Source organism: Eupeodes corollae, chromosome 3 (genome assembly GCF_945859685.1).
Source record: "Eupeodes corollae chromosome 3, idEupCoro1.1, whole genome shotgun sequence".
In the NCBI taxonomy this organism is placed as follows: domain Eukaryota; kingdom Metazoa; phylum Arthropoda; class Insecta; order Diptera; family Syrphidae; genus Eupeodes; species Eupeodes corollae.
Genome location: NC_079149.1, coordinates 97,087,909 through 97,113,232, shown reverse-complemented (window position 1 = coordinate 97,113,232; position 25,324 = coordinate 97,087,909). Strand labels below are relative to the sequence as shown.

The window sequence follows — 25,324 nt, the reverse complement described above, 5'->3', positions numbered from 1 at the left end:
AGTATCTTTATGTTTGTTTTTTGTTTACAAGACAAATTTTTGAAGTACCAAATTAGAGTTACATAATTAATATGGATTCACGCCTGTATTTTTAAAAAAGCTTCATTTATAATTTGCATTCTATAATTATATGCTGCCTTTACGAATGAGTATAAGTTCGTCCAATTTTGGCCGTTGAGTATGTCCTTGGTTTCTTCTAAAGTCAGTAACCATTTTCCCCAGTGTGCACGTCGAATCGTTTTCAATATTGGGCATGTTCCCAAGAAGTGGAGGACATTTTCGGTCACTCGCAGGTTGCAAAGACTGCACTCTATGCTCCCTTCAGGTCCATAAGGCTGATAGTTTAGGCGAAGCAATTCCCCCCTGGTTTTGAAAATCGATGATATTAAACTAATTGAAAAGCGGTCATTGAAATAGTTGTTTTCGCCAAGGTTGTACTGCAGCAGCTTATACATATTTCGGGATTCACTCCTATGGGCCATTTCTTCAAATTCAGCAAACATTGAAACTTCAATTTTTTCCAACAGTGTAGGGAAGCTGTCTTTCCAAGATTCTAGGTTGTTTTCTAATAACTGTACCTCATGCTGGGTGCCGAGTCTTGTCCATTCTTCAAAGAATTGAGACTTTTGGGATAGAAGATGTCTTACTATCTTGTTTGGCAGTCGATGATTTGGGAGCGCTATTATTTTGGAGATATAGTACAGATGCATCTTGAGGGTGAAGACGTAGAGCGGCGCGACACCGGTCTCTAAGTGCAGCATATATGTCGGGGTATTTTCTGGGAGCCAGAATATCTTTTTTATAAAATACCTCAAAAGTTTTTCAACTTCCTCATGCTGATTTATTCCCCATACTTGCCCCGCATAACACATAACTGATCGCATGACCGCTTCAAAAAGCTTGTACTTAGCACTCGGAGCAATGTGTTTTTTCCCAAGTACTCCGTTCCAATTGCAGTTGATTGCTTTTTTTGCTTCCTTCAACTTTTCCTGAAGATGCTTTTTAAAAGAGAGCTGCGGGGTTATGATAACTCCGAGGTATTTATACTCCCTTACCACATCGAGTTCCTCACATTCCCATTTCCATTTCTCATCCCTTGCATAACGTCCTGTTCCATTTCGAAATATCATCACTTTAGACTTTCTGGTATTAACTGTGGGACTCCACAGCTGGCAGTACAATTGCAATTTGTTTATCATGATTTGCAACATATTTGGAGTCTCTGCAAAAATGACAATATCGTCTGCATAAAGCAATGCTTTTATGTCGGTACCCGCAAAAGAAATACCTCCTGGAAGAAACGATGTCAGGTCATCTAAGAAGAGTGAGAAGAGAAGTGGACTCAAAAGGCAACCTTGTTTGACTCCTGATGTCGTTTGAAACCAGTCTGATCTTTCAGCTCCGTCCCATACTGCTGATAAATTATCTTCATACAGCCGGCGTATTATCGTTAGCATTTTTGATGACAAACCGAGACAACTGAGTTTGTAGAAGAGAGCGATCCGGTTGATTGAGTCGAAGGCTGCCTTAAAATCAATGAAGAAAGCATATAATTTCTTTCCTTTGCTAATGTAAGAATTAGCGATACTTGTTAAGGAAAAAATATTGTCTACTGTTGAATATTCCTTCCTGAACCCAGCTTGAAACTCACTTAGGAGGTTGTGTTCTTGTGTCCAGAGTGTCAGCCTGTCTAAAATGACTCCGGTACAAATTTTCATAACTGCGTTCAAGAAAGATATACCTCGATAGTTGTTAGGGTCGTTTACATCACCTTTTTTAAATAGGGGAAAGATGATATTCTTTCGAAAGTTTTGTGGAATTTCACAGCTATCAAAGATGTAGTTGAAGGCATCCGTAAGCTTTGTTATGAAATTTTCCGATGCGTACTTGTAGAATTCGTACGGGACACGATCCTCCCCTGGAGCCTTATTTATACTGCATCTGTTAAGGACATCTGTTATCTCTTGTGTTGTGAAAGCACGGTCGAGATAATCGTTTCCCACCCATGGGTAGGCAAACTGCATTTGATTTGGGCTTCCTGAGACAGAAAGTAACCGTTCGAAATGTTCCGCTAATGTAGTTATGCTTATTTCAGTTTTCCTCGCAAATGGTATTCCATTTAATTCCCGAACAAGCTTCCAAAAAGCTCGGCTGTCTCTTACTTCCGATAATCTTTGCATGAGAGAGCGAGAGTATTGGTTTTTCTTTTCTTTACAAATTGTTTTGAAAGCCTTATTTGCCTCTTGATACCTTGATTTAGCTGACATTGAATTTGTTGCTCTGAGAAGTTTTAGAAAGCCGAAAGACTTTTTCCTTGCTGCCTCGCATTCTGCATCAAACCATGGATCCTTCCAGTTTTGCATGCGGCGTGAATGAAAAGTTTGTGCTGTTTGAGATATGCTTGAAACTAGCAGATCAATACCTCGAGTGGACTTAATTTGATCATCGCTTAGAGTATTTATACACAAGTCAAGGTTCATTTGATATGACGCCAACAGAGTTCCTTTCCACTTAAGTTTAGGTAGTAATTTCAGACCTTCATTTCTTTCTCCTTGTAATTCACTGAATTTACACTTAACATTTAATGGAAGGTGATCAGAATATACTAGTTCCTCAACGCTTAGATCATCTACACAATCAAGCCACCTTCCACGAATGAGGCAGTAATCTATTGTGGAACAGGAAGTTCCTCTTATAAAGGTGAAGTTACCATTTTTGTCGCTCGGCATTCTCCCGTTCAGTAGTGTTAGTCCGATTGTTTCACACATTTCTATAAACTTTCTCCCTTTGCTGTCTACCGTTGTGTCACACGCTGATCTCTCATCACATATTGATGCTGGCATAAATTCTGGTTCCACCTGAAGCAGCTGCGAAGAGCCCACCCTTGCGTTACAGTCACCTATTAACATAATATTTTCTCTACCCAGCTCCAACAGGAAGTTATACAACTCAGCAAAATCATCCATCCACTTGTTACAATTTATATAAACAGGTACGATATAAAATTTTTCATTAATCGCGGTTATTTCAACAATCGTTCTATTCATCTCGCTAACAAATCGGCAACTTGTGCTTTTTTGAAACGATTTTTTTATTCCGAACAGACATCCTTCGCTCGCTCTTCCGTATACCTGAGGCCTCGCAGCTGGAATCCAATTTAATAAAAATTCCGGAAAACAATTCTCATATTTGTCTGTGTCCTTGTATATAAAAGTCTCAAACAGTAGAAAAATATCATTTAGTCTAATTTTATCAAAAAATTCTTTATAAATTAATTTGTTTCCTAAACCTGCTACATTATACGAACAAATTTTATATGAAACATTATTTACTATTACATTACTTAAATTACTAGTGTAAACATGACTGACGGCATTTTCGTTAAAAATAATTTGGCAGCACTTGACTATCTACAGTTTGGTGAGCTGTGGTAGAGTTTTTATTTGTTGACACATCGTTTGACAGCTGCTGCAGTAATGACATTCCTCCATCATCATCACATGTCAACACATTATTTCGGTTAAAATAAAATGTTTTTCCCTCGATTATGATGGTCTCTCCGCGGACAAATGGTTTAATATTTCGATTTTTCGACGATATTTGTGCCTTAATTTGGAAAAGTTTTCGTCTCCTTTCCCTTGCTGCTGCTGGGTAATCTTTGTGAAGTGAAATACCTGTGCCTTTTAATCGTGTTGCCGATTTTAGAATACGTCCGACATCCTCTCTGTTTTGCAACTCGACAATCACGTTTTCGGTGTTTACATTTCTAGAACGAATCGTGCGTGTATCAGCAATTACTGCCCTGTCCTGCGTTTGGAGCAAATCCATGCAAAGCTCTCTTGCTTTTGCTACTCCTTGGACCCCCGCTTTAGTTGGAAAGTGTAGAATAATGTTTTTCTCATTTGCCTTCTTTGACATGAGCTCAACTTGACGTTCAAGAGAAGAACACCGGGACTCCATCTCCGATAACTGAGCCTTAAGAGCGACATTGTCATTTTTTAGAGAACTGATTTCTGACCCAATTTTATCCATATCTGCTTTGGTTGGAAGATCTTTCAATTTTTCATCCAGAAGTGAGGACATTGTGCCTTTTACCAGGTTTAAAAGATCGGGAATCAACATATTTCCGACAGACATATTAATTCTTTCAGCGGATTGTTTTTGAGGTGGAAAGTGTTCCGGTGATGTTTTGGCTAGGACTCTCTTAGCGGAACGGTTTGGTGTTGTTGTGTTTTTGTCGGCTCCTTTTGGTGGTGTGCGATCAAGAGTCATTTCAAACTACAGTTGCCATCAGTCGAAATTGAAGAATATTTTCTTGGCCAATTTATAATAAATAAGCCTATCTTCCACTTTCAAATTAGAAAAAACTCACCCACAAAAACAAAACCGCTAGAGTTCGTAAATATTTTTCTGTTTTTACTTCAAAATTTGGGGCTCAAAAAGTAAATTTCATGGAGACAATATGAAACACGACTTTATTCACTAACTCTCACTCTCTATATCTATGTCTACAGACATAGAAAAAGTGTTTTCTCATAAAAGGTTACATTTAAATAGTTGAAAGTTAACAACAAAATACGATACCTATTTACCTTTACACGTTCTATCAACGCTTTGAAAATATTCAAATTAACTAAAGAAAAAATAAACATTTTAAAGAAATAGTTCACAAAAATGATGCATTTTTACGAAGTTTGGTGAGGTGTCTTTTCGACTAGCAATATTTATACTATGAAAAAAAAGTTCTAGCTTAACTTTTTCTTTTAGTATAATAACAATTTAAGAAATATTTATTGGTTTATCTTTCTCTTATTGAAATTACCTAATAATTTAAATTGCAGTAAAAAGACCAAGTTTCAATTATTTCTTGATGTATTTTTCTTATGGTTTCAGTTATGAAGTCTTAGTTTCTTTATTTTTCGAAAATCAATTAGAGTTCAATAAATTGAAACATATCAGAAAATACTGTTCGCTCAAGAAAGCTCAATACTACGAAAAAAAGCACAGATCATAATTAGGAGTAGAAATACTAAAGAGTTTTGAAAAGCAGTTCGTATTTTAAATGAATCAAAGCTTAGGATTTTCGATCCCTTTTAAATAAAGAGAAGTCAGCTCTACCTTTTCAGTATTGCGTTAATTACATCAACGATCAAAAAATGGACCAGCCTTTCACAATTACAGAACTAAGAGCAATACTAGTTGAAATGAAGAATAAGAGCAATTAATTCTGAGATAAGAACAGTGGTAATTAATCTTGAAGTATTGAAAAATTACACTTTAACTCTTTTTTTTACCTTTTTTTGCACAAATTTTGACTTTAAAACTATGCATAGTTTTGACTTGATTTAAAAACAATCTAATAAACAAAAATGTTGGCTTTAAAAAAGGTATAAAACGTAATTGTAAGTTTTACCGTTATTTTTTAATTATTTGTTTCCATTTAATGTACATAATTTTAAATTGCCCCTACCGCCTAAACGGGGGGAGATAGTACCCCCCCTCTCATAGTAAAAAATGCTTGTTTTTAACTGTTCTATACAAATCGGTCATCAAACTTTGTCGCCAAAGTTATCGTACTCTCTTCCTATGATGGAAGTTTAAAAGAAGAACGTTTTCTGTTGCACCTTTTATATAAATATGTATAAAAAGTCACCTGAATCTTTGATTTTTCAACAGTCTTTAAGTAGCTAATGTGTCTTTTTTTGTATTCTGTCAATTGTAATATAGGTACATGCCAAGTTACAGCACAGAAATTGTTTTCTTCTTAATAACCCAACATATCTATCGACTTATAAAATATTGAATTAAAATGATTGCTAACATTATAAATATTTGAGTCACCCATGACTGCTACTTCACCCAGATATGACTTTGTTTTGATTTCAAAGCCGCATTCCACAATAAACCTAATGCAATAATTTATACACTTCTATACTTAATTCATAGTTAACACATGTTTACATACCCCACAATACAAATAATAAACAACAACCATAAGTTTACTCACTAGTCTACCTATAAACCACATCTACCTCTATACAAGATTGCATGAAATCATAGCCATAAATTAATTAAAAGTAGCAGCGTGCAACTTGCAAGAATAAATTATTGACTTCTATTAATATAATACAAATAGGTGCTAAGCATCTTTGTAGGCGCATAACCAATACGATAACCAACTACATATTTCGAAAAGCAAATAAATAATGAAAACTTTAATTCATCTCAAATTAAAGTCGTACCAAAACAAACCAAAAAAACGTACTTTGTTGCGTTACTCTTAACTTAGAAACATTTGAAAATATTAAAACCACAGCAACACTGCTACCACAACAATTACTACCACGCTCTCTGTCTCCACCAAAAAAAGCTCACTCCAAAATGGTTTCTCATTTCTCGTTGCTCTACTCCATCAAGCTCCAAGTCCCAACTTCCATCCAAACCAAAACCCTCCTCCCCCACTTTAACCTTTCCAAACAACTTCCAAAAGCAAAATCAATCAAAACAAACATGTTTCAAACAAAACACATATACATACACATCAAACCCAACATCCTAAATCCCAATTAAAAAAAAATATTCCCAACTCAAACTTAAAAAAAACACCTTATTTCAACTTCTTTATGTGTATTTTATGTTGTATATTTTAGGTTGGTGCAAATGAACCTGTTAAACCAGTTGAACCGGTTTGAAAAGCCTAAGCAACAAACCATCCAAAGCAACAACAAAAATAAAAATTTAAGAAAACCAGGAGACAAGCCAAAGGCACAAAAATGAACCCAAAGCCAACGAGAATAATCAAAATAAAACACAACAAAATAAACTCTCAAGCCTCAATCTCAAGCTCTTTTATTTTAGCTACATGCTGCAGCAACATTTTCCCTCACACACAATCAAAATTATCAAATCCATACACACTCTGTATAGCAATATGTTGCAACAGACTTGCAGTCGCTTACGCTTTCAACACCACTGTACACGAATCAGTTCAGTGTTAGATCTCTGTTGCGGCGGAGCTACGCTACTTTATTTCCGGTTGTCGAGTTCATTTTCTAAAAAAAACGTGTTATATTATTTGTATATGACTTAATCAAGAACTAAACAAGGAAAATTTAGAAAAACAAACAATAAAAGTAGCGACTTCGCTACACCAACTTCGAATCGCGTATTCGAATTAACTTTATTTAAATAAAAAGAATTTTAATATTTACGCGAATTTATCATGAATTAAAAAAAAAAATACCAATAAATTTATAAGAGAAAAATATTAACGGATTTTGGATAAAAAGCAAAATCCTTTGTTGTGTGTCTGTGTCTGTCTATCGGTTGTGCAGTGAGAGATCTTGCAGCAGTGAAGTGCTTAAAAATTGATATTTTGTAGCCCGTTTTCAAAAAGGAAAAATAAAATATTCACATTGTCTGTCTTACATTTTGGTTGAAAAAAGGGTTAAGAAAAAATAAAAAACTTGGCAAGATCTAAGAGGCCAAGCTTGGCCCCAGAGCATCATGGATAACCCGTCGCCATCAACTTCTTCGTCTTTGTCATCGTCGTCGTCGTTCTTTTCGTCATTCTCGTTATCGTTGTTGTTGTCTTCGTCGTCGTCGTCTTCGTCATCCGGTTCGTCGTGTTTCTTATTCTCTGCTGCTACCGCCATCACCAACAGCTATTAAACGGGTTTTTTTCTGGTCTGGTCTTCTCTGGTTATCTCTCTCTCTCGTTACCCACCAAAACCTTACTTCTTAAACCAACCATCATCATTTTTACCTTTAATTTACCTTGTTGCTGGAATTTATCATTTTTCTTTTGAAACAAAAATCAAATAAAGAAAAATTAAAAAAAAAGGTTTTTCTTCGCTTGTACGTTTCCCTCTTATGATTTTAACCTTCATTCCATCTCTCTCGCGCTTATTTTTGTATTTTTAACGTTAACACCATCATCTTATCGTCTTCTTTCTTCTCTTTGTGAAGATCGTTTTCTGAGAAAAAAATAAAGCCAAAAGAAAAAATCAAAAGCAAATCAAACAAGTGTGAATTTGTGTTTAATATTTTATGCATTGCATGTGTGAGTGTTTAATTTTTCGTCTCACCAAAGTGAGAAAAATAGCAGTAAAAGAAATTCCAATGCAAGCTTACCTTTAAAAAAAAAAAGTGTGAAAAACAAAGATAAAACGATCGATCGACAAAAAAGAGAGAAAGAGAAATAAATACAAACGTAAAGAAAGATCAGTGAAAGAAAAATATAATAACGCGAATTAAGGAAATTTCGGAAAATCAAATCCTTTTTAAAAATCGTATCCTTTTTAAAGTTGATTGAGGAAATTCAAGAATCTCAAACTTACTGAAGAATCTTAGGAGAGAAAACAAAAAAAAAAAAAACAAGAAAAGAAGAACAACGCGCCAAAAGATTTGATTGTGTGTTTTAAAGCCTTGAGAGTCCTTTGAAACAAGTGTACAATTTAATATTCTAACGCGACAAGTTCCTGTTTCTCATTTGTTTAATTTCTACCTGAAAGAAACAGGTAGTTGCAATTGTTGTTGTTATTTGTTGCTGTTTTGTGTGAGTTGTTACATCTCGAGAACACACACAGGCAGTGTCCTTTTTTTTGAAATAATTTTATAACAACACTCACACACATTTATTTATGTGGACGGATTAAAAACAGAACAACAAAAAGAAGAAGAAGAGGAAAAATAAGGGATTTTTATATAAATATTTTATTTAGTCCCGTTTTCAATTCAAGAAAAAAAAAACAACAACAGTTACCATCATCAGGATTCAGGATCAGAGCAAGAGTCGGACAGACAACAACTCAACTCAATGGATACTTCAAAATTTATTTTTATCGGTAAGTTATCTTAAATAATAAAATAAAAATGAAGATTCAAAGAAAAAGATAGGAATGTAATGTAAGTTGATAGATACTCATATGTGTTGTGTTTTTCTTCCATTTTTTTTTTGTAAAGAAAAAAGGACGAATGAGGAAAAATATCGATAGATGGATATTTTCTTCTTTCATTTTTTTTTTAAACAGACACAATCTATATTCCATTTAGGTAGGTACCAACATATATACAAAAATATGTGTATGACGAATATAATAATAATAGAGGTGGGTCCTGAGTGAGTCCTGACAAAAGATCTGAGAGAGGATATTATAGTAGGTATCGTTCTTATTATTATTATTATTTTGAAGATGAAAATAGCTCGATGTGATGTTATTTTATAGACAGATATTTTGTAGTATAGGTTTCGTATATATGTTATAGAAAAGTTCAAGTGCGATGATGATGATGATGGTTTAAGTTTGATGTTTTTATTTTATTTCATTTATTTTATTTTATTTTTGTGCCAATATGAGGGGGGAAAAAAGTCCTTTTGGTATATACATTGGTGTATGTGTAGCTTGTAAAGTATAATAAATAAGTTCATATAATGTATTAAGGTCCTTGGGAGTTTCTATACATTTAGGTATGGAGCTATAGTTTAGAATAAAGTTTTTTGTTTAGTTTTTAGTTTCTTGGAAATAAAATGATTTATCTGGGTAGGTTTTGTAGAGGTACATTATACTTAAAGTATGGTTATGGTTTTACGTAGATCCTAGGTGCTATAGGTTACTTGAACATAAAGCTCTTCCATGGATTTTTGTTTTTCTTTATAGGTTGCAGTTAAGTAAATAGGAATTTTTATATACATAATTTTCCTATAAGTAAAAGTCTATTAATAGGCACCAAGTTTTGAAAGAAGAATAATTAAAAATAGAATTTAATTCCTTTAATTAGAAACAAAAATAAAATATTTTAGATAAGAATTCAAAAATGTTTGCCATTTAATGCGAAAATAGGACTTTCCCTAGGTACCTAGGGAGGTACTAAAAATATGGAAATTCTTAGAAATAAAAAACGAGGATTCAAGAGGAGTTTTAGTTTTGGGCTATTTTCGTTTGAATTCTGAAAAAAAACATAAGTTCCTTAAAAGTGCTTAAAAATAGGATTTTTTAATTTTAAAAAATACCTATTCACAAATTAAATTACAGCTTCCAGTAAGAAGTTTAATTTTAAATAGCCTGCTATTTGAGTATCTGTCAATTTTGAAGCTGTCAGGTTTTTATATTTATTTATTTATTTATTTACAAGCTTAAAGCTAACAGATTTGATCTTAAAAATAAAATATTTCAAAATTATATTAAAAAGTAAACAATAAAAGTAAATTGGCCTTAAACAAATCCCTAGAATTACTTAATTCAATAAATTGATAAACTTCATTGAATGTCCTTATCGATCTACAAATCGGCTCATTAATACCGTAGCTTGTTCTGAGAAAAGATTCAAACAGAAATTTTATATCAAGCAAAGCTCTTGACGGAACATAAATTGGTACAATTAAAAGCAAAGATGTACAACGTACGTGATAACAACCCTAACAAGCATTAAACCATGAATTTTTCTTCTTGATTCAAGAGACTTGATACCTAGGATAGAGTCCACTTCATCTTATAAAATATGAATCTAGTAAACCGCCTCTGAACCTTTTCTAAACGATCAGAGGAGATCTTAAAACCCGTATTCCAAATGACATCTGCATATTCCAATATAGATTTTTGTCCAATATAACACCTAAACCTTTTATGTTTTCTACACAAGATAATACATTAGAATCGATCGTGTAGTCAAAGCTAATGTGGATATAGGACCTATAGAAGGAGATAGCATTGCATTTTATTATATTTAATTTTAAACAATTCGGAGACATGGTTCAGGTCGTCCTGTAGCAGCTTGCAATCATGGAGGCAATTGATTTTTAAGAAGAGTTTCAAATCATCAGCGTAAAGGAGGTATTGAGAATATTTTATCACTGTAGTTATATCATTTATAAAAATATTAAAGAATAGCGGACCCAAATGACTTCCTTGAGGAACACCTGAGCTGCATTGAATAGATCTCGAAAAAGTGTTATTTAATATGACTTTTTGAGATCTTCCCATTAGATAAGACGACAGCCAATCAAGAAGAGTAGAATGTAAACCATAAATTTTTAATTTCTGTATTAAAGTGGAATGATCCACCGAATTCAAAGCTTTACTGAAATCGGTATACATCGCATCTACTTGATTCTTACTTTCAAACGAATTTAACACATTATTTGAGAAAAGAGCTAAATTAGTTGTTGTAGAACGACCGGAAATTAAGCCATGTTGTCGATCAGAAATATGCTCTCGGGTTATGAATTCCAATTTATTTTTTACCAGGTTCTCAAACAGTTGAGGAATGGCAGACAACTTGGAAATACCACGATAGTTCTCAATTTTTTTTTGTCAAGTAAAACCTAAGCCTTTATTAAACTAAAAAGAACCTTACTTTAAAAATTGTGCAAATTTCGTATTTAAGGATCGCAGTTTTCTAAGGCATGATAGTGTTTATTATTCAAAGAGGATGGTCACCGATATATTTTGATTTCACACTCTTAGGATTTTATTGGGCTTTGTTAAAGAGAAGGTACTATGCCAATACTACACAAAAGGCAATCAATACCTTATAGAGCGAATTTGAAAAGCTTTACAGTTGCAACTGTGCGAATTTTAAAAATTAAATGAAGTGGCTGAACAGTCTGTTGAGAACTAGGTCCTAGTGACTTACAATTCTCAACCAATCCTGTGTAAGATTCATTTCAGGAATTGTGGGCACCTACAGTTTTTATGCCAAATCCGAACGACTTATTTGAGAAAGTACTTTTCATGACAAGAAATCCCCGTGGAGAATTTGTTAATTTCTCGCAAGAGGCAGTACCAGTGAAATAAAAAAAATTTAGATGACACAGGCAGAAATTGAACTCAAGACCTCTGGCATGACAGTTCAGCTTACTAACCATCTTTCCAGGGGTATAACAAAACTGTGCAAATTGGTTATACAAAATTTCATGAAAATGATATCAATAAATAAATAAGATGGTATACAAGATCTTAAAGAACTAGGACGGACCTAGTGAATTACAATTCTCTAGAGTAATTTCAGGGGACCTGCAGTGTTTATTCCAAATTTGAACTGCTAATTTTCATAACAAAAATTACTTTTGAGAAGTTGTCAATTCAACTTTGAATGGCAGATGCAGGGATTGAACTCAAGCCATCAAGGGGATATGGTGTATTTTATTCAATACAATTAAACCCTATTACCAAGTTTGAAGTTCATGTTTGAAATCAGCACCAAAAATTAGCTCTTGAGAGTATTTTTCAAAAACGCGAAAGCATAAGATTAAAGGTTTTTCAAACTATGAGTAGAGACTCATATCATGACTTAAGATAATTTCAAGAACGTAAGTTCTATGCTAAAAAGATTTAAACAGCGTTTACCTAAAAGATACAAATTTGTAATTTACAAGATCGTCAGTCAAATGTTTGTTAGAAATTATGTTTTCTTTTGCTTTTACCTACAAAAGCATCATTAAATATTTTTCAAGAGCTAAATTTCAAAACCTAGAAGGTCAGATTCGAATAAAAAAAAAAAACAAAATCCTTTAAAGAAAATTGGCTCAGTCAAGTATCAGTGAAAAAGCTTGATTTCTGTCATAAAAATGGTATTAAAACTCTTGAACTGTCATTATAAACAATAAGTTTGTCCTAACTCTGATTTTTGAAAGTTTTTTAACGTCTTCGTAATGAATTTAGATTGTTTAGCTTTTGTTTAGCTTTCACAATTATTTTTGGTCAGTTTTTGATCATAAAACTAAAGCATTAAAATTGAAGTTAACTTAAAAAAAATTACTTCAAACGGTTTTTTTTAATTCCTTTAAAAATTGTAAACTTAGAGAATTGGTAGAAAATACACACAAAATTTACGAAAATGTTATCTTACAAAATAATTTCAAAAAAATGTTGTTTTCTTATCAAATGTTAGTCGCTAAATTTGTACATTTGCCAGCTTAGCAGATTTATGAAACCAGTTTCAGAATATTGTCACACCTAACGCAGTGACATCAGCTGTTTGGAAGTCTGCTAAGTTATCTTTGGGAGATCGAAGAAGTCAATTGATTTGATCTAAAGCGGCTAATTTTCGAATACCGTGTTTTCTGACGGGAACATTTTCCGAATTGAGTAATGTGTAAATCCAAAAAAACGGCATAGTTTACTTGAAGAGCCTGGCTTCAAAGTATCATTGCCATAGGGAAGATATTTTTGATGCTGATTTGAAGCCATATCTTACACAACCATTTCAAAAATATTATCAAAAAATATTGTTTTCTTATCAAATGTTAGTTTGCAAAATTTTTAAAGGTTGTCAAAAGCCGCCTTAGCTTATTTATGTAACCAGTTTTAGAACGTTGTCACACATGTCACATAGCATCAGTTATTTGGAAGTCTGCTAAGTGGCATTGCACCGAAGCAGTAACAAGTTAGTCTTGAGAGAGCGAAGGAATCAATTGATATGATCAAAAGCCTTTAATTTTCGAATAGTGTTTTCTGACGGGAACATTTTCCGAATTGAGTAATGTGTAAATCCAAAAAAACGGTAGAGTTTACTTGAAGAACCGTTCATACTAGAATGGTTTGGGCCTATCTTCAAAATACCATTGCCATATTTAAAATATACTTGTGGCTGATTTGAAGCCATATCTTACACAATCATTTCAAAGATATTTTCAAAAAAATGTTGTTTTCGTATCAAATATTAGTTGCAAAAGTTTTAAAGGGGTCAAAAGCCACCTTAGTTCAGTTATGTTATCAGTCTTAGACCCTTATCACACCCGTCACATAGCATCAGCTGTTTTGAAGTGCTAGGCGACAGTTTATTTTCCATGGTCTTCTCCGGAGCAGTAACATGTTAGCTTTGAGAAAGCGAGGATTCAAAGCGGCTAGTTTTCGAATACTGTGTTTTCTGACGAGAACATTTTCCGAACGAAATGTTTTTTAAATAAAAAAACACGATCGAGTTTACTCCGAAAACCGTTCATACGAGAATTTGACTCATCAATTTCCCACTAGGAATCAACATCCGTTATAAATAATGGTTTGCGCAGCTCTAGCAAGCAATGTGCGCTCTTCAATTGTTAAAATTGAGCCTGGCTTTAAAATACATACCTACAACATATCATTGCCAAATAGGAAAATATTCTTGAGGTTGCTTTGAAACCGTGAAGCAGAAGATCATTTCGGTCACAGACCTTGAACTTTACAAAAAGACAACGAAAACGATCCGAATTTCATTTCAAATGCAGAATAGCTCTCGAATTCACCTGACGCGAATCCATTGGATTATTTGTTCTGAGGAATTTTAGAAAGCAGCCTCACAACGCTGTAACAAACCATTGTTGAAGTTGTTTTGCAACCGTGAAGCAGAGGATCATTTCCGTCACAGACATTGAACTTTTCAAAAAGACAACGAAAACGATCCGAACTTCATTTAGAATACAGAATTGTTTTCAAATTCAGGTGACGCGAATCCATTGCATTATTTTTTCTGATGCATTTTGGAAAGCAGCTTCAAAACAAACCATTGTCCACGAGTTTGCTGAAACTCCAATGAGTTCGTTTTTTGACTGTCTCGAGGAAATATTTAAGGCAAAATTTCGGCATTTCGATCCGCAATCAATAGATTTTGAATTTTTTACAAATTCTGTTTATTGATTTCAATTGGGGCCATTTTCAAACCGAATGTTGTCAATATTATTTTTATTCTATAGCTAAATCCTTGTAACTATTGAAACTCTCGCTTAAATTTAAGAAAAGAATAGTTCAGATCTCTTGCCTTTGCAAAATTCAAAAATTGAAATAATTTATAATTTTTTTGGATGTACCAAACTTCGAGTTAATTTTCTTTTTTCATTTTGAAAATCTATTACCTGACTCCGTGGAAGTTTTTTTGAATTAAAAAGCATTTCAATTCACCCTGAAACGCATATAATAACCATGACAAAATAACAGGTGTTAGAAACTTAAGTGTGGTAAACAAAAAGTCACTTATTGATATTCAGAGGAATTTTTTAAAACCTTGATTTTGTAAGTTCAGAATTTTATTTGCGAAATATTCTCGTCTCAAACTGAAAAGAAAAAACTGACTTTCTCAAGGTACAAAGTCCAAAAACTGCAACCTGATAACAATCTTGCTGAAAAATTAACAGCATTTCATATTTTTTTATTTTTGTGTTGATCACAATTCTTCCTCCATCCGCCTGTCTTAAAATTAATCCTTCCTCTCTTTTTCTCTCTTTCCCAGAATATTTAATTTTTGTGTCAAGACCCAGTCTTGATGTCTTATATAATATACATGTATGTGTATAATATTCTGAAGTATTAATTGCATTTAATTGGTCTTTCCACCATGGATATAATATTTTGACCTTTTGTCAGACAAGACATTTTCTTGATTTTAAATTACCATGAGAACCATAGCAATGAGTTTCTTTTAAGACGTTCTCCTTTTTTTTATTAATTTTTGTATGCAAATAGTAATTAAAACAAAAACATATCTCTTGATATATATAATCTTTAATCTTATATTTTCTTTTTTAATAAAACAAAAAAAAAAAAAACGAAGCATGTTAACATCTTCGATTAACTTGTCTTCAAGTTTGTTCCTTATATTTATAGATATATATTTAATGATGACAACACCCTCACACTTAAGGCTATATACCTACCAACCTCCATACGACAACCAACAATAAAGAAAATTATATGCTTTCCCTTCATGGGAAATAAATACACTCCCGTATGAAGAATTTCCTTTTTTTTTCTCTGAAGCCCAAAACAATTATCACCTTTATCACATTTTAACTTTTGTCAATAATAATAAATCATATTGAATCAAAATCATATTGGATAAACTTTTTATAAATTGTTTAACTTAGAACAAATTATCCGTTATAATACACACCATAAAATTTATATGTATAGGAGTATACTATAAACCCTTAGAGCAATATTTTTATTTTATAACCTCTAAATACAGCAAAGTTTTCTCTAACTTCTCAACTAAACTTCAAAGGAAAGGGAGATGATTATGATTATGATACTGAGAATCAGAGACTCAAACCCCGGGCAAGGGTGTTATACGTACGTAAAAAGGAACCCTCTTTTATATTTTATATTTTTTTTTCTTTCTAACTTTAACTTTACTTTAATGTTTAATGGGACGTTATGTGTTGGTTTAAAGAAAAATAAAATTATAATTGGAGTTGTAGAAAGAAATCAAGACAAATTTCGGAAGAATTGGTTGCTTTCAACTTGACATATATTCTTTTATCCTTTTAAGTATTATACAAGTTAAAGTTTAAATTCCACTAATTTGTTTAAGAATGTGGAATGCATTTAATTTTCATGACAGGTGGATCCTAGACTTGAGAAAGAGGTTGGGATGATAACTGATAAGATTTTTTGAATTGCAAGCTGTTTTGTGTCGAAATATCAGAGACTTTCAAAAATGTAATAGTATTTTTGGTGGGCCTTTATTTCCTGCTGATAAAAACATTTCTATTATATTAATGAAATGTGAGAGGAACAAAGTTTGAAGTTTTTGCAATATGAGGTTTAATATTGAAGTGTAAAATAAAAAGAATTTTTCAAGAAAGTCTTAATTAAAAAACTTTTCATTGGTCTACAAAATTACGTTTTTCTTTTGCAACGAAAACAAACCAATACCTCTTTAAAGGATTGAGTTGTCATAAAATCGAATTATGCCTTCAAATCTTTCTATAGCATCAGCTTCTTAAAATATGCCCTCTTAAAAATTCTCCAGACAACCAAAAACGGTGTTTCTAAGGTTAAAATAAAACCCAACATAATCCCTACCAACGCATCGTATGATGATTTTGCCAACTATTGAACTTTGTATTTTAGACAGAGTTTCTGAAAGGTAGGTAGGCAGAAATGGCGATCTCAAGGCAACCTAGCCTGAGATCCAATTAGCGCTGTAGTGCGCCGTTTTGATAACAAAACCTCGTTTGACCTGTGATTGAAAAGGAAAGATTTATAGAGAAGCTTCATATTGTTAATGATTGTGTTAGAGTAATTTTGTCGCATTGAGAAAAAAGATTAGGTCTCTAATCTTTGTCTCAGATAGCTCATGAAGTTCGTGAAAGTATTTCATTCAAGTGTTTGCCAAAGCAAGATATTTGCAGTTTCACTTTCTCTTTGGTCACTACAGCTACGGCAAAAGGTGTTGTAGGAGATACCCAACTTCTCCGCATGAACTGCTATAGGCCAATGTCCGGTACAAACCGCAACAATCCTTACTATGTCTGGCCTTGGCCTGCACAGAAGATCGGGTGTACGGGTTTTATTATAGGTGGGCCATATCTTCCCAGATATAATGCAGTTGGGTAACTTGCTCCACCTTCGGTTTGATTCAGTTTGGTAGATAGAACAAATTTTACCCTTAATAGCACCAAGAGAAATGTTAACCATTTCCGCAAGGGAACTATGAAGGCCCGATCCTTGCCTGGCTAGCTTGTCAGCCTGTTCATTTCCCACGATACCACTATGGCCCGGAACCCAGATCAGGGTCACACCGAGGCTAATATTTAGGCTCGCAAGCTCATCGCGACATTGCTGGACCAATTTAGATGAGGATGTGGCCGAGTTAATGGCTTTGACAACTACCTGACTGTCTTGGGCTTTGTTTAAATATCTTACATGCATCCCTTATTGCCAGCAGTTCAGCCTGAAAAACACTAGGAAAGTCAGGAAGCCTAAAGGATTTAGCTACATTTAGGGACTCAGAAAATATCCCAGAACCAACTCCGCACTCCATCTTTGAGCCGTCAGTAAAGATGGTTGTGTCGAAACCTTTCGACACGATGTCATCCTCCCAATCTTCTTTGGATTTGAAAATAACCTTAAAACCCTTACTAAGGCTCAAAGTAGGAGTGCAGTAGTCAGTGTCTACGGAGATAATATCTGAGGGAATCAATTTCGTAGTGTTGCTGTGACCATAAGGTTTTGACAACCAGCTGTTTGATTCCTTCATCCTAATAGCGTTGCAGGAAACTATGTATTTAATAAAAAAGTCAATTGGTAGTAGATCCAAAATAACGTTTAAGGCGTCCGTTGGGCAAGTACGCATACCCCCTGTGGTGCCCATGTAAGCTGTTCTCTGAAACTTCTTTAGCTTATCAATATTAGAGGCTTTGCTAAGAGCAGGCCACCACATAACCGAACCATATGTTAAGATTGGACGTACCACGGCTGTGTTAGTCCATAAAATCATCTTCGACTGAAGTCCCCACTTTTTGCCGAAAGTTTAGCTGCAGGCCTAGAAAGCAACACATAACATTTTAACCCGTACTTCAATATTTAGTTTTCAGTTTAGTTTAGGGTCCAGTATAACTCCCAAATATTTTGCACTGAAAGACAATGATAGGATTGGACCGTTGAGTTTCTGAAAACTCTCATTGATAATGAGTCTTTATTTAACTCTGAATGAAGTTTTGAGAAAACTTAAGTTTAAAGCTTTGATGTTGTTTAAAAATAAGATTAACAACCAATTTTCAATGCTGATTTCGAATCCAGAATTTTCTTTGCTGACATTAAAAAAGAAAAACACATTTCAACGTTATACTAATTTTTTTTAATTTGATGTTATAGCCTTGTTTTAATGCTCCTTTAAAACACTTTGCTTTTTTCTGTTAGTAACCGTTTTAGCATCAAAGGTTGAGCAGTTGATGTGTAAAAACGTATAAATTTATATCTTAAATTTGAGGAAATATTTTAACTGATTATTCAATATAACGATCATAGATTTGGCGAAAAAAATATTATGGAAACAAAATAACAACATGATGTTTTCAGATACTTTCGTAACAGGCTGTTTCTGGAATCATATTCTAATAAGGAACATTAAACTGATCGGAAAAAAGGAATTTTAATTTCCTTGCAGCACCATATCCTTTTCTTGCAATTTTCCATGACCAATTGGCTAATTTGAGGCTCTAAAGCCTTAATAATTTCAAAAATTCTACCTTTATGGTATTAAATAGCTTTTGGAGAATTGGGTTAAACCTAATTCTTCACATGGTTCCAAAAGAAAAGTATTGAAAATCATAAGATTTCGATAGACAGGCTTTTGCATAAATCAATTGTCGATTTTTCGAGACCTTAATGGGTCTGCTAAGGTCCATTTTTCAAAACATTTAGAATGTCGAAATGCCTGTTCTTTGTTTTAGAAACCTATACGAATTTACATAAATACGGGTTCGTGTGTCAAAGTGTACATGTTTTTGTATATCAGAAGTGTTTTAACTTTCAGAGCTTACTAGTGAGTTATGTTTTAACACTTTGCGGGAAAGATAACTAAAAAAGTTCTTAACCTATTTTCTTAAACCAAAGTTATTTTTAATCAGAACGAAACGCTTCTTTATGTTAACTACAGATTTAAAAAAAAGGTATTTTTACCACCTTTTTTCTACAAATAATTAAAACCAAAGTCACTTATTTTAATCATAGCTTATTATCTAAACTATCGAAACACGAATTTTAATAGTTCATTTTAGTTGAAAATAACAGCTGCCATTGGTCCCACAATTAGATTTTAAAAGTGCCAAGATATATATCTATAAAGTGGCGCAACAGTCCGTTGAGAACTAGGGCCTAGTGACTTACAACTCTCAACTATTCCTTTGTGCGAGTTATTTTGCCAGGAATGGAGGGGACCTACATTTTTAAGCCGAATCAGAACGGTTTATTTAAGAAAGCACTTTTCATGACAAGAATTACTCTGGGAAAATTATTCAACTCCTCGCAAGAGGTGATACCCGTGAAGGAAACTTTAGATGGCACTGCAAGGTTTGAATCCAAGACCTCTGGCATGACGGTCCTACGCAATACTAATTTCTTAAACTTCGGTAAAATGTGAATTTCTCGGCCATTTGAAATTTTTAAATGTAATTTGTTTTTTTTTTAATAAACTTTCAAACATGATTAAAACATGTCATAAAATTCTTATGTCTCTGATATTTCTTTTTATAAGAGAAAAAAATTAAGAAGTAACGTTTTTTCCTCAGGAATTATAAAAATGCTAAATGTCGTTTTTGAAATGTCCTCCTAGAAACGTTTCTAAAAGCACTACGAACTACATTTGTAGTTTTTCAGTTTTGATTCTTCACATCACAAATATAATCACCACCAGATTCAAGACTGTAGGTCAAAAAATGGTATTACGTCATAATCAGTAATATAAGTTTCAATTAAAGTCCATCACTCAAGTTGTTCCCATAAGATATGAGGGCAGCTCATTATTTTTCCCTTTCCACAGCAGCAACTTTCAATTATTAGTAATTTCAGTTCTTTAAATATTTTACATGCACAAGTAGGAGGAAGGAAATCCGAAGTATTGGAAAAAAATTCCAAAACAATTTGTCTTCAGGTAAACACTGTTCATTTTCAAACCTGATAAAACTTTAACATACTCCAAGAAATGTTACCATTTTAAATGGATACAAAAGTTTTTGAAAGGATTTTCTGAGCAATTATAAAAAGATTAAAGAAGAATTGTCATTTCTCAAGAAATTAAACTCTGAACAAGATTTTTTTTCGATTTTCCAAAACCAAAACTTAATTTTCAGATACGTCGAAGCTTTGTAGAAATATTTTTAGTAATTTCATTTCTTCTTCCCACGAATTAAAATATACTTATACTTGCCTACACAATTTTTCAATTCAATTAAGTTGGAAAACTGAGTTAAGTGATATTGGATTTTTTCTCTGCAATTAGAAAACAATTTTAATACTGTCTTGTACTCTAAAATAAGAGAACTTGTCATTTTCCGTGAAATGAAAACAAATTAAATACCTTCCTCATAGTGAATATTTCGGTTTTATTCGTTTTATGACTTTTTTTCATCTCGTTAAGAAGAAACCATAAAGATAAAGCATAGATTTTTTCACTTTAAAATCAAAAGTTCACTTTAACGTCAGAAGTGGAATCTCCCAATTTTGATTTTGATACCTTCGAACTTTGTTTATGTCCGTCAAATAAACATTTCTACTTTAAATTAAGAAAACTATGAAAAATTCATAGCAATTAAATATTATGTACTAAGTTTTTGAAATAGAGTTTATTTTAACCGTTTTTGAGGGATTAATGTTTTAAAAAATACAAGTGCGAAAAATTTGTTTCACTCACAATAAAATCACGATAATAAATCTAATTATTAGTTTCCTTGAATTGGACATGTACAAAGTTCGACAGCAAAATTGACCAAAAATCCAGATTTTCTGTACAATTTTCGTATTTTTCAATTCCACTTTTGACTTTAAAGTAAAATGTTTTCTTTAAGGTTCCTTTTTAATGAGTTGAAAAAAGTCACGAAGAGAAGAGACGTGAACAAATGTGCTGGGTTTAATATTTTAGTATTCAAAACTACTGCAAACTTTTTCGTTGACAATAAACCCATTTGAACTTTTATTGATTTTCAAATCCTCAACATTTTCCTAAACCTATAAATTCAACCTCCTTTCTCTCTTCCCCTCTGTCACATAATCAAAAACGAATAATTTAGCAATTAAAAGATTTATTGTGGAAAGGATTTATTTCATAAATACATAAATACTTCATCCTTAAGCTTTCATTTTCACATTCTTCAACTTATAATAAATTCCTTAATAAAACCGATCTTATTTTAGCCCAACAACAAGTGCCTGCGACTTCATCATAAACTTCTTTTTTATGATATTTTATTTCTATAATTCACGCTTGGCTTAGTTACCCAGAAAAAAAAGTCAGAAAAGGTAGGTAAAGGTAGTTTAGGTAGGTACTCAACTCAGGTATATATTAAGTGCACACACACACAAAAAACAAAAAGATAAAGATACAAATTTCATGTGAGAATATAATTATTATTTTGTACCTCATAAAATAAAAACACAAATGACCTTCGAGTGCGGCTCTGAATGAATCCCTCATATGCCATCAACATTGTCACAGGTATAAGGTTTTTCTTTTTTTAAATAAATTATACTAATGTCTCTTTATTATTGTTGTTGTTGGTTGCTGTTGCTGCAGTGGCAACAAAATACACCCTCACTCAATAATAAAAGCGTGTCTTCTATCTTCTATCTTAAACACCTGACACAAATCAAATTTACCCTAAATACAAAAACAACAACAAAAAACTTAGAGGATATCCAAATTCATGCAAGGTACATTCATATAATTATATAAGTGACTTGGTATATGTTTGGTCCTTATAAAAAATACATAATAAGAATATTATAATTCCATAAATTAAGGATAATTTGATTTACGCAATCGTCTGTCAACAATTTTAGGGGTTTTGATTTAGAGCTCAGCTATGATTCAGATTATGGATTTTTATTTATTCTTAATTCAAACAAAAATTTGAGAAAAAATATTAAATTATAGGTTTTGGTTAATATTTCAAGAAGGAAAAGGTTCGCTTGTACGCCGACGACGTTACGTACCTATAATTAAATCGAAACAATAGGCTTTAGGTTTTAGAGTGAAGTAAAAAAAAAGTGTTTGGTTAATGATTTTGTGATTTCACATCAGAAGTTAAGTAATCCGCAGTCAAATGGAAAACATGTCAAGTGCATTAAATATGTTTTGTTTTTGCTTTTTTTCATTTTCAAGACCTCTAACATAGTTAAGTACTTTTATGCATGATATGTCATTTTTTTTCTGCATATGAATTTATGCAAAATTCATTGACCCAAGCAAAATAATTGTGAACTAAAGTACACAATTATTGAATTTGAAAATTAGGGCAATATGGATAATTGATGAGGTAGTCATAAAAAAGACGAGAACAAATTCGGATTTCTTAATGAACTTAATAAAAGAAAATGTCAAGACAAAATTAACAAGTTGAAAAATTAAAACATTAAAAAATAAAGTGGTATCGTTGATATTGATTTCTCTTGTGGTTTAAAACTTAAAAATCGAGGCAATTTTTCACTAACTTAAACCAATTTTAAGAAAATTTGTCGTCAAAATATTGTGCAAAAATATTGATCTTTCTTTTTTTAATAACATAGGGTTTTCCTTTTCCATTTTTAGTTTATTTATAAGGAGAGAAAAGAACCTATCCGATTTGTCAACTTGAAAACTTTGGCATTTCTTGAGGTTTCAAGTTCTCTGGAATCAAAATCAAAGCTTGGAAGAGCAATGACATGGGTTTTTAAAATGTAGGAAGCATATATCCAACTGAACAATTCGGATTAAGAGCAGGTTACTCAACCTCCCACCAAGTCCTTAGAATTAAAAAATATATCAAAAACAATCTTGTAAAAAAAATTCGAAGGGTCTAGTTTTTTTAGACATAGAAAAAGCCTTTCACACTGTTTGGCACGATGGACTCATATTTTATATAATTTTGTGGAATATTCCACGATATATATTTTTTTTTTAAACCGAAAGCTTTTTTAGATTTTTTTTCCGAAATCTTCTCTATTTGATATTTCATTTGGCGTTCCTCAAGGATCTGTTTTGGGTCCCATTCTTTTTAACGTTTTTTTATCCGATCTTCCTAGGCTTGAAAATACTGAAAGTGACGACACTGCACTTTTTGCATCAAGTTTTTTTGCTCAAGACGCACTTAAATACTTACAGTGTTTCCTTGATAAACTTCTTAGTTACTTAAATAAGTGGAAAAAAACTTAATGCTGAAAAATGCGAGGCTATTTTGTTCACACGACGCAGAAAACAATGTTTTTTCCCTTAAACTACACTCAATATTAATGCAACCAATATCGTATCGTCCGCAAATTGTAAATATCTTGGCATTATACTTGATAAAAAAAACTCACTTTTCAAGGTCACATATCAAACTCAATCTATATAACGAATTTATAAGTTAGAATTCTGTATCCGTTTATCTATAGGTTCTATCGTGCTGAGACTCACATTCAAAAATTGCAGACATGTCAAAATAAAGTCCTTAAACTAATACTTAATTTGCCTCGTTGCTATTCTACCATAAAACTTCACAAAAAAAATAATGTTTTTAAATAATATACTCTTTACAAATTGCAAAACTACTTTTTCGAGAGATGTTCTTTTTCAGATAATCATCTCATTCAAAACTTACAATAAAAAGTCATTTCCTAATAATTTTGGGTTTATGTGCAAAATTAGTTTTTAAGTTTGATATGAGGGTTTTTGTTCTTGTAGTGTTTCCCTTAAATTCATTTATACATCATTTTTTCTTTTCCTAAAATCTCGTTAAAAATTTGTTATATATGTTAAAGTTGTAAAGAAATTTTGTTTAATATCTCTTAAATTGTTTGTCAAATTTAAAATAATGTAAAAATTGTGCTACAAATAAAACGAAACCTGAAACTAAAAAGTAAAAAACAGTGACAAATGTTGCTAACCCCAAGAAACCCTCAAACCACTGATGCTAGTAGCTTCAATTTGATTGGTATACGTTCGAAAACAAATTGAAGAATAATTTTTTTGACATCTGATTTCACTGTTTTTAGAAAAATTGAAGTGACAGTTTTTTTACCAAAAAAATCTGCAAAAAATCCTACCAACCCCAAATTTGTGAAAATCGAAATTCTATACTTGAATAACTTGTAAATAAATGAAGGGGTTGACTCAAAAATTTGTCATTTTATATAAAATATTATTACCCGTGTTTTGTTGGAAAATCTATAAATAGTAAAGTAGGATTTTACACGCATAGCAAAATAAATATCCGCAGTATGAATACTACCGATAAAAGTTAAAGTAGAATCTTACTACAGAATTGTTTTTCACATTTATACGAGTCTCGAATGGTGATTTCGTTCTCAAATGTTGGTACGATTGGTATTGCATTTGTATCTCAATGGCTGCGTTCGTTGAGTAGTAGTGCGTTTGGAATCATGTGTTTTTCATTGGGGAAAAATCAATCTGTTACTATTGGTATTGTTTAAGGTATTGCAAGAGAAAACAATAGAAAACTTAATTAAGTTTTGCTATGTTTCCACCATAGGATTATCTCAGTTTAGATTAAATAAATCTTTTCGGCGTTTCCACCGCACAAGAAGATTAAAAAATGGTTAAGTTCGATAGCACTTTCTTAAATGCAAATGGTGTTTCGATGTTTCGTATGAAGTGCAAGTCAGATAGTTTGATTCGTGTCAAACAATGAAGAACTGAATAGTTCAGCAGCATACGCTATTTACTCCATGGACAATTTTTTTTTTAAATTTGATTAAAACAAAACAAAACCACACAGATTCTGGACGGAATTCAGTTGAATCAAGCTCATTTCAACTCAAAGGTATACAAAGAATTGAGGCTCTCTTCAAGCTCGCTTCAACTCCACATGTATAAGAACAAAGCCCCTTCTTAAAGTTTTTATTTTTTGTCAATTTTTTTTAAACAATCT

The 25,324-nt window shown here is 32.5% G+C and overlaps 1 protein-coding gene across 4 annotated transcripts in view; it reads left to right on the top strand.

Moving 5' to 3' along the window:
• Nucleotides 1-6,978: 6,978 nt before the first annotated feature.
• Nucleotides 6,979-25,324, top strand: part of LOC129951096 (nephrin-like) — a 556,044-nt gene continuing 537,698 nt past the window's right edge. For 2 of the 4 annotated variants that reach the window (XR_008782130.1, XM_056063108.1), the window contains exon 1: nt 6,979-8,846. Coding sequence is in view for 3 of the 4 variants with exons in the window: in XM_056063108.1 (XP_055919083.1) it covers nt 8,819-8,846 (28 nt within the window). In the remaining variant the exon portion in view is untranslated. The remainder of the gene's footprint in view (nt 8,847-25,324) is intronic. The other 2 variants (XM_056063107.1, XM_056063106.1) reach the window with 2 other exon arrangements.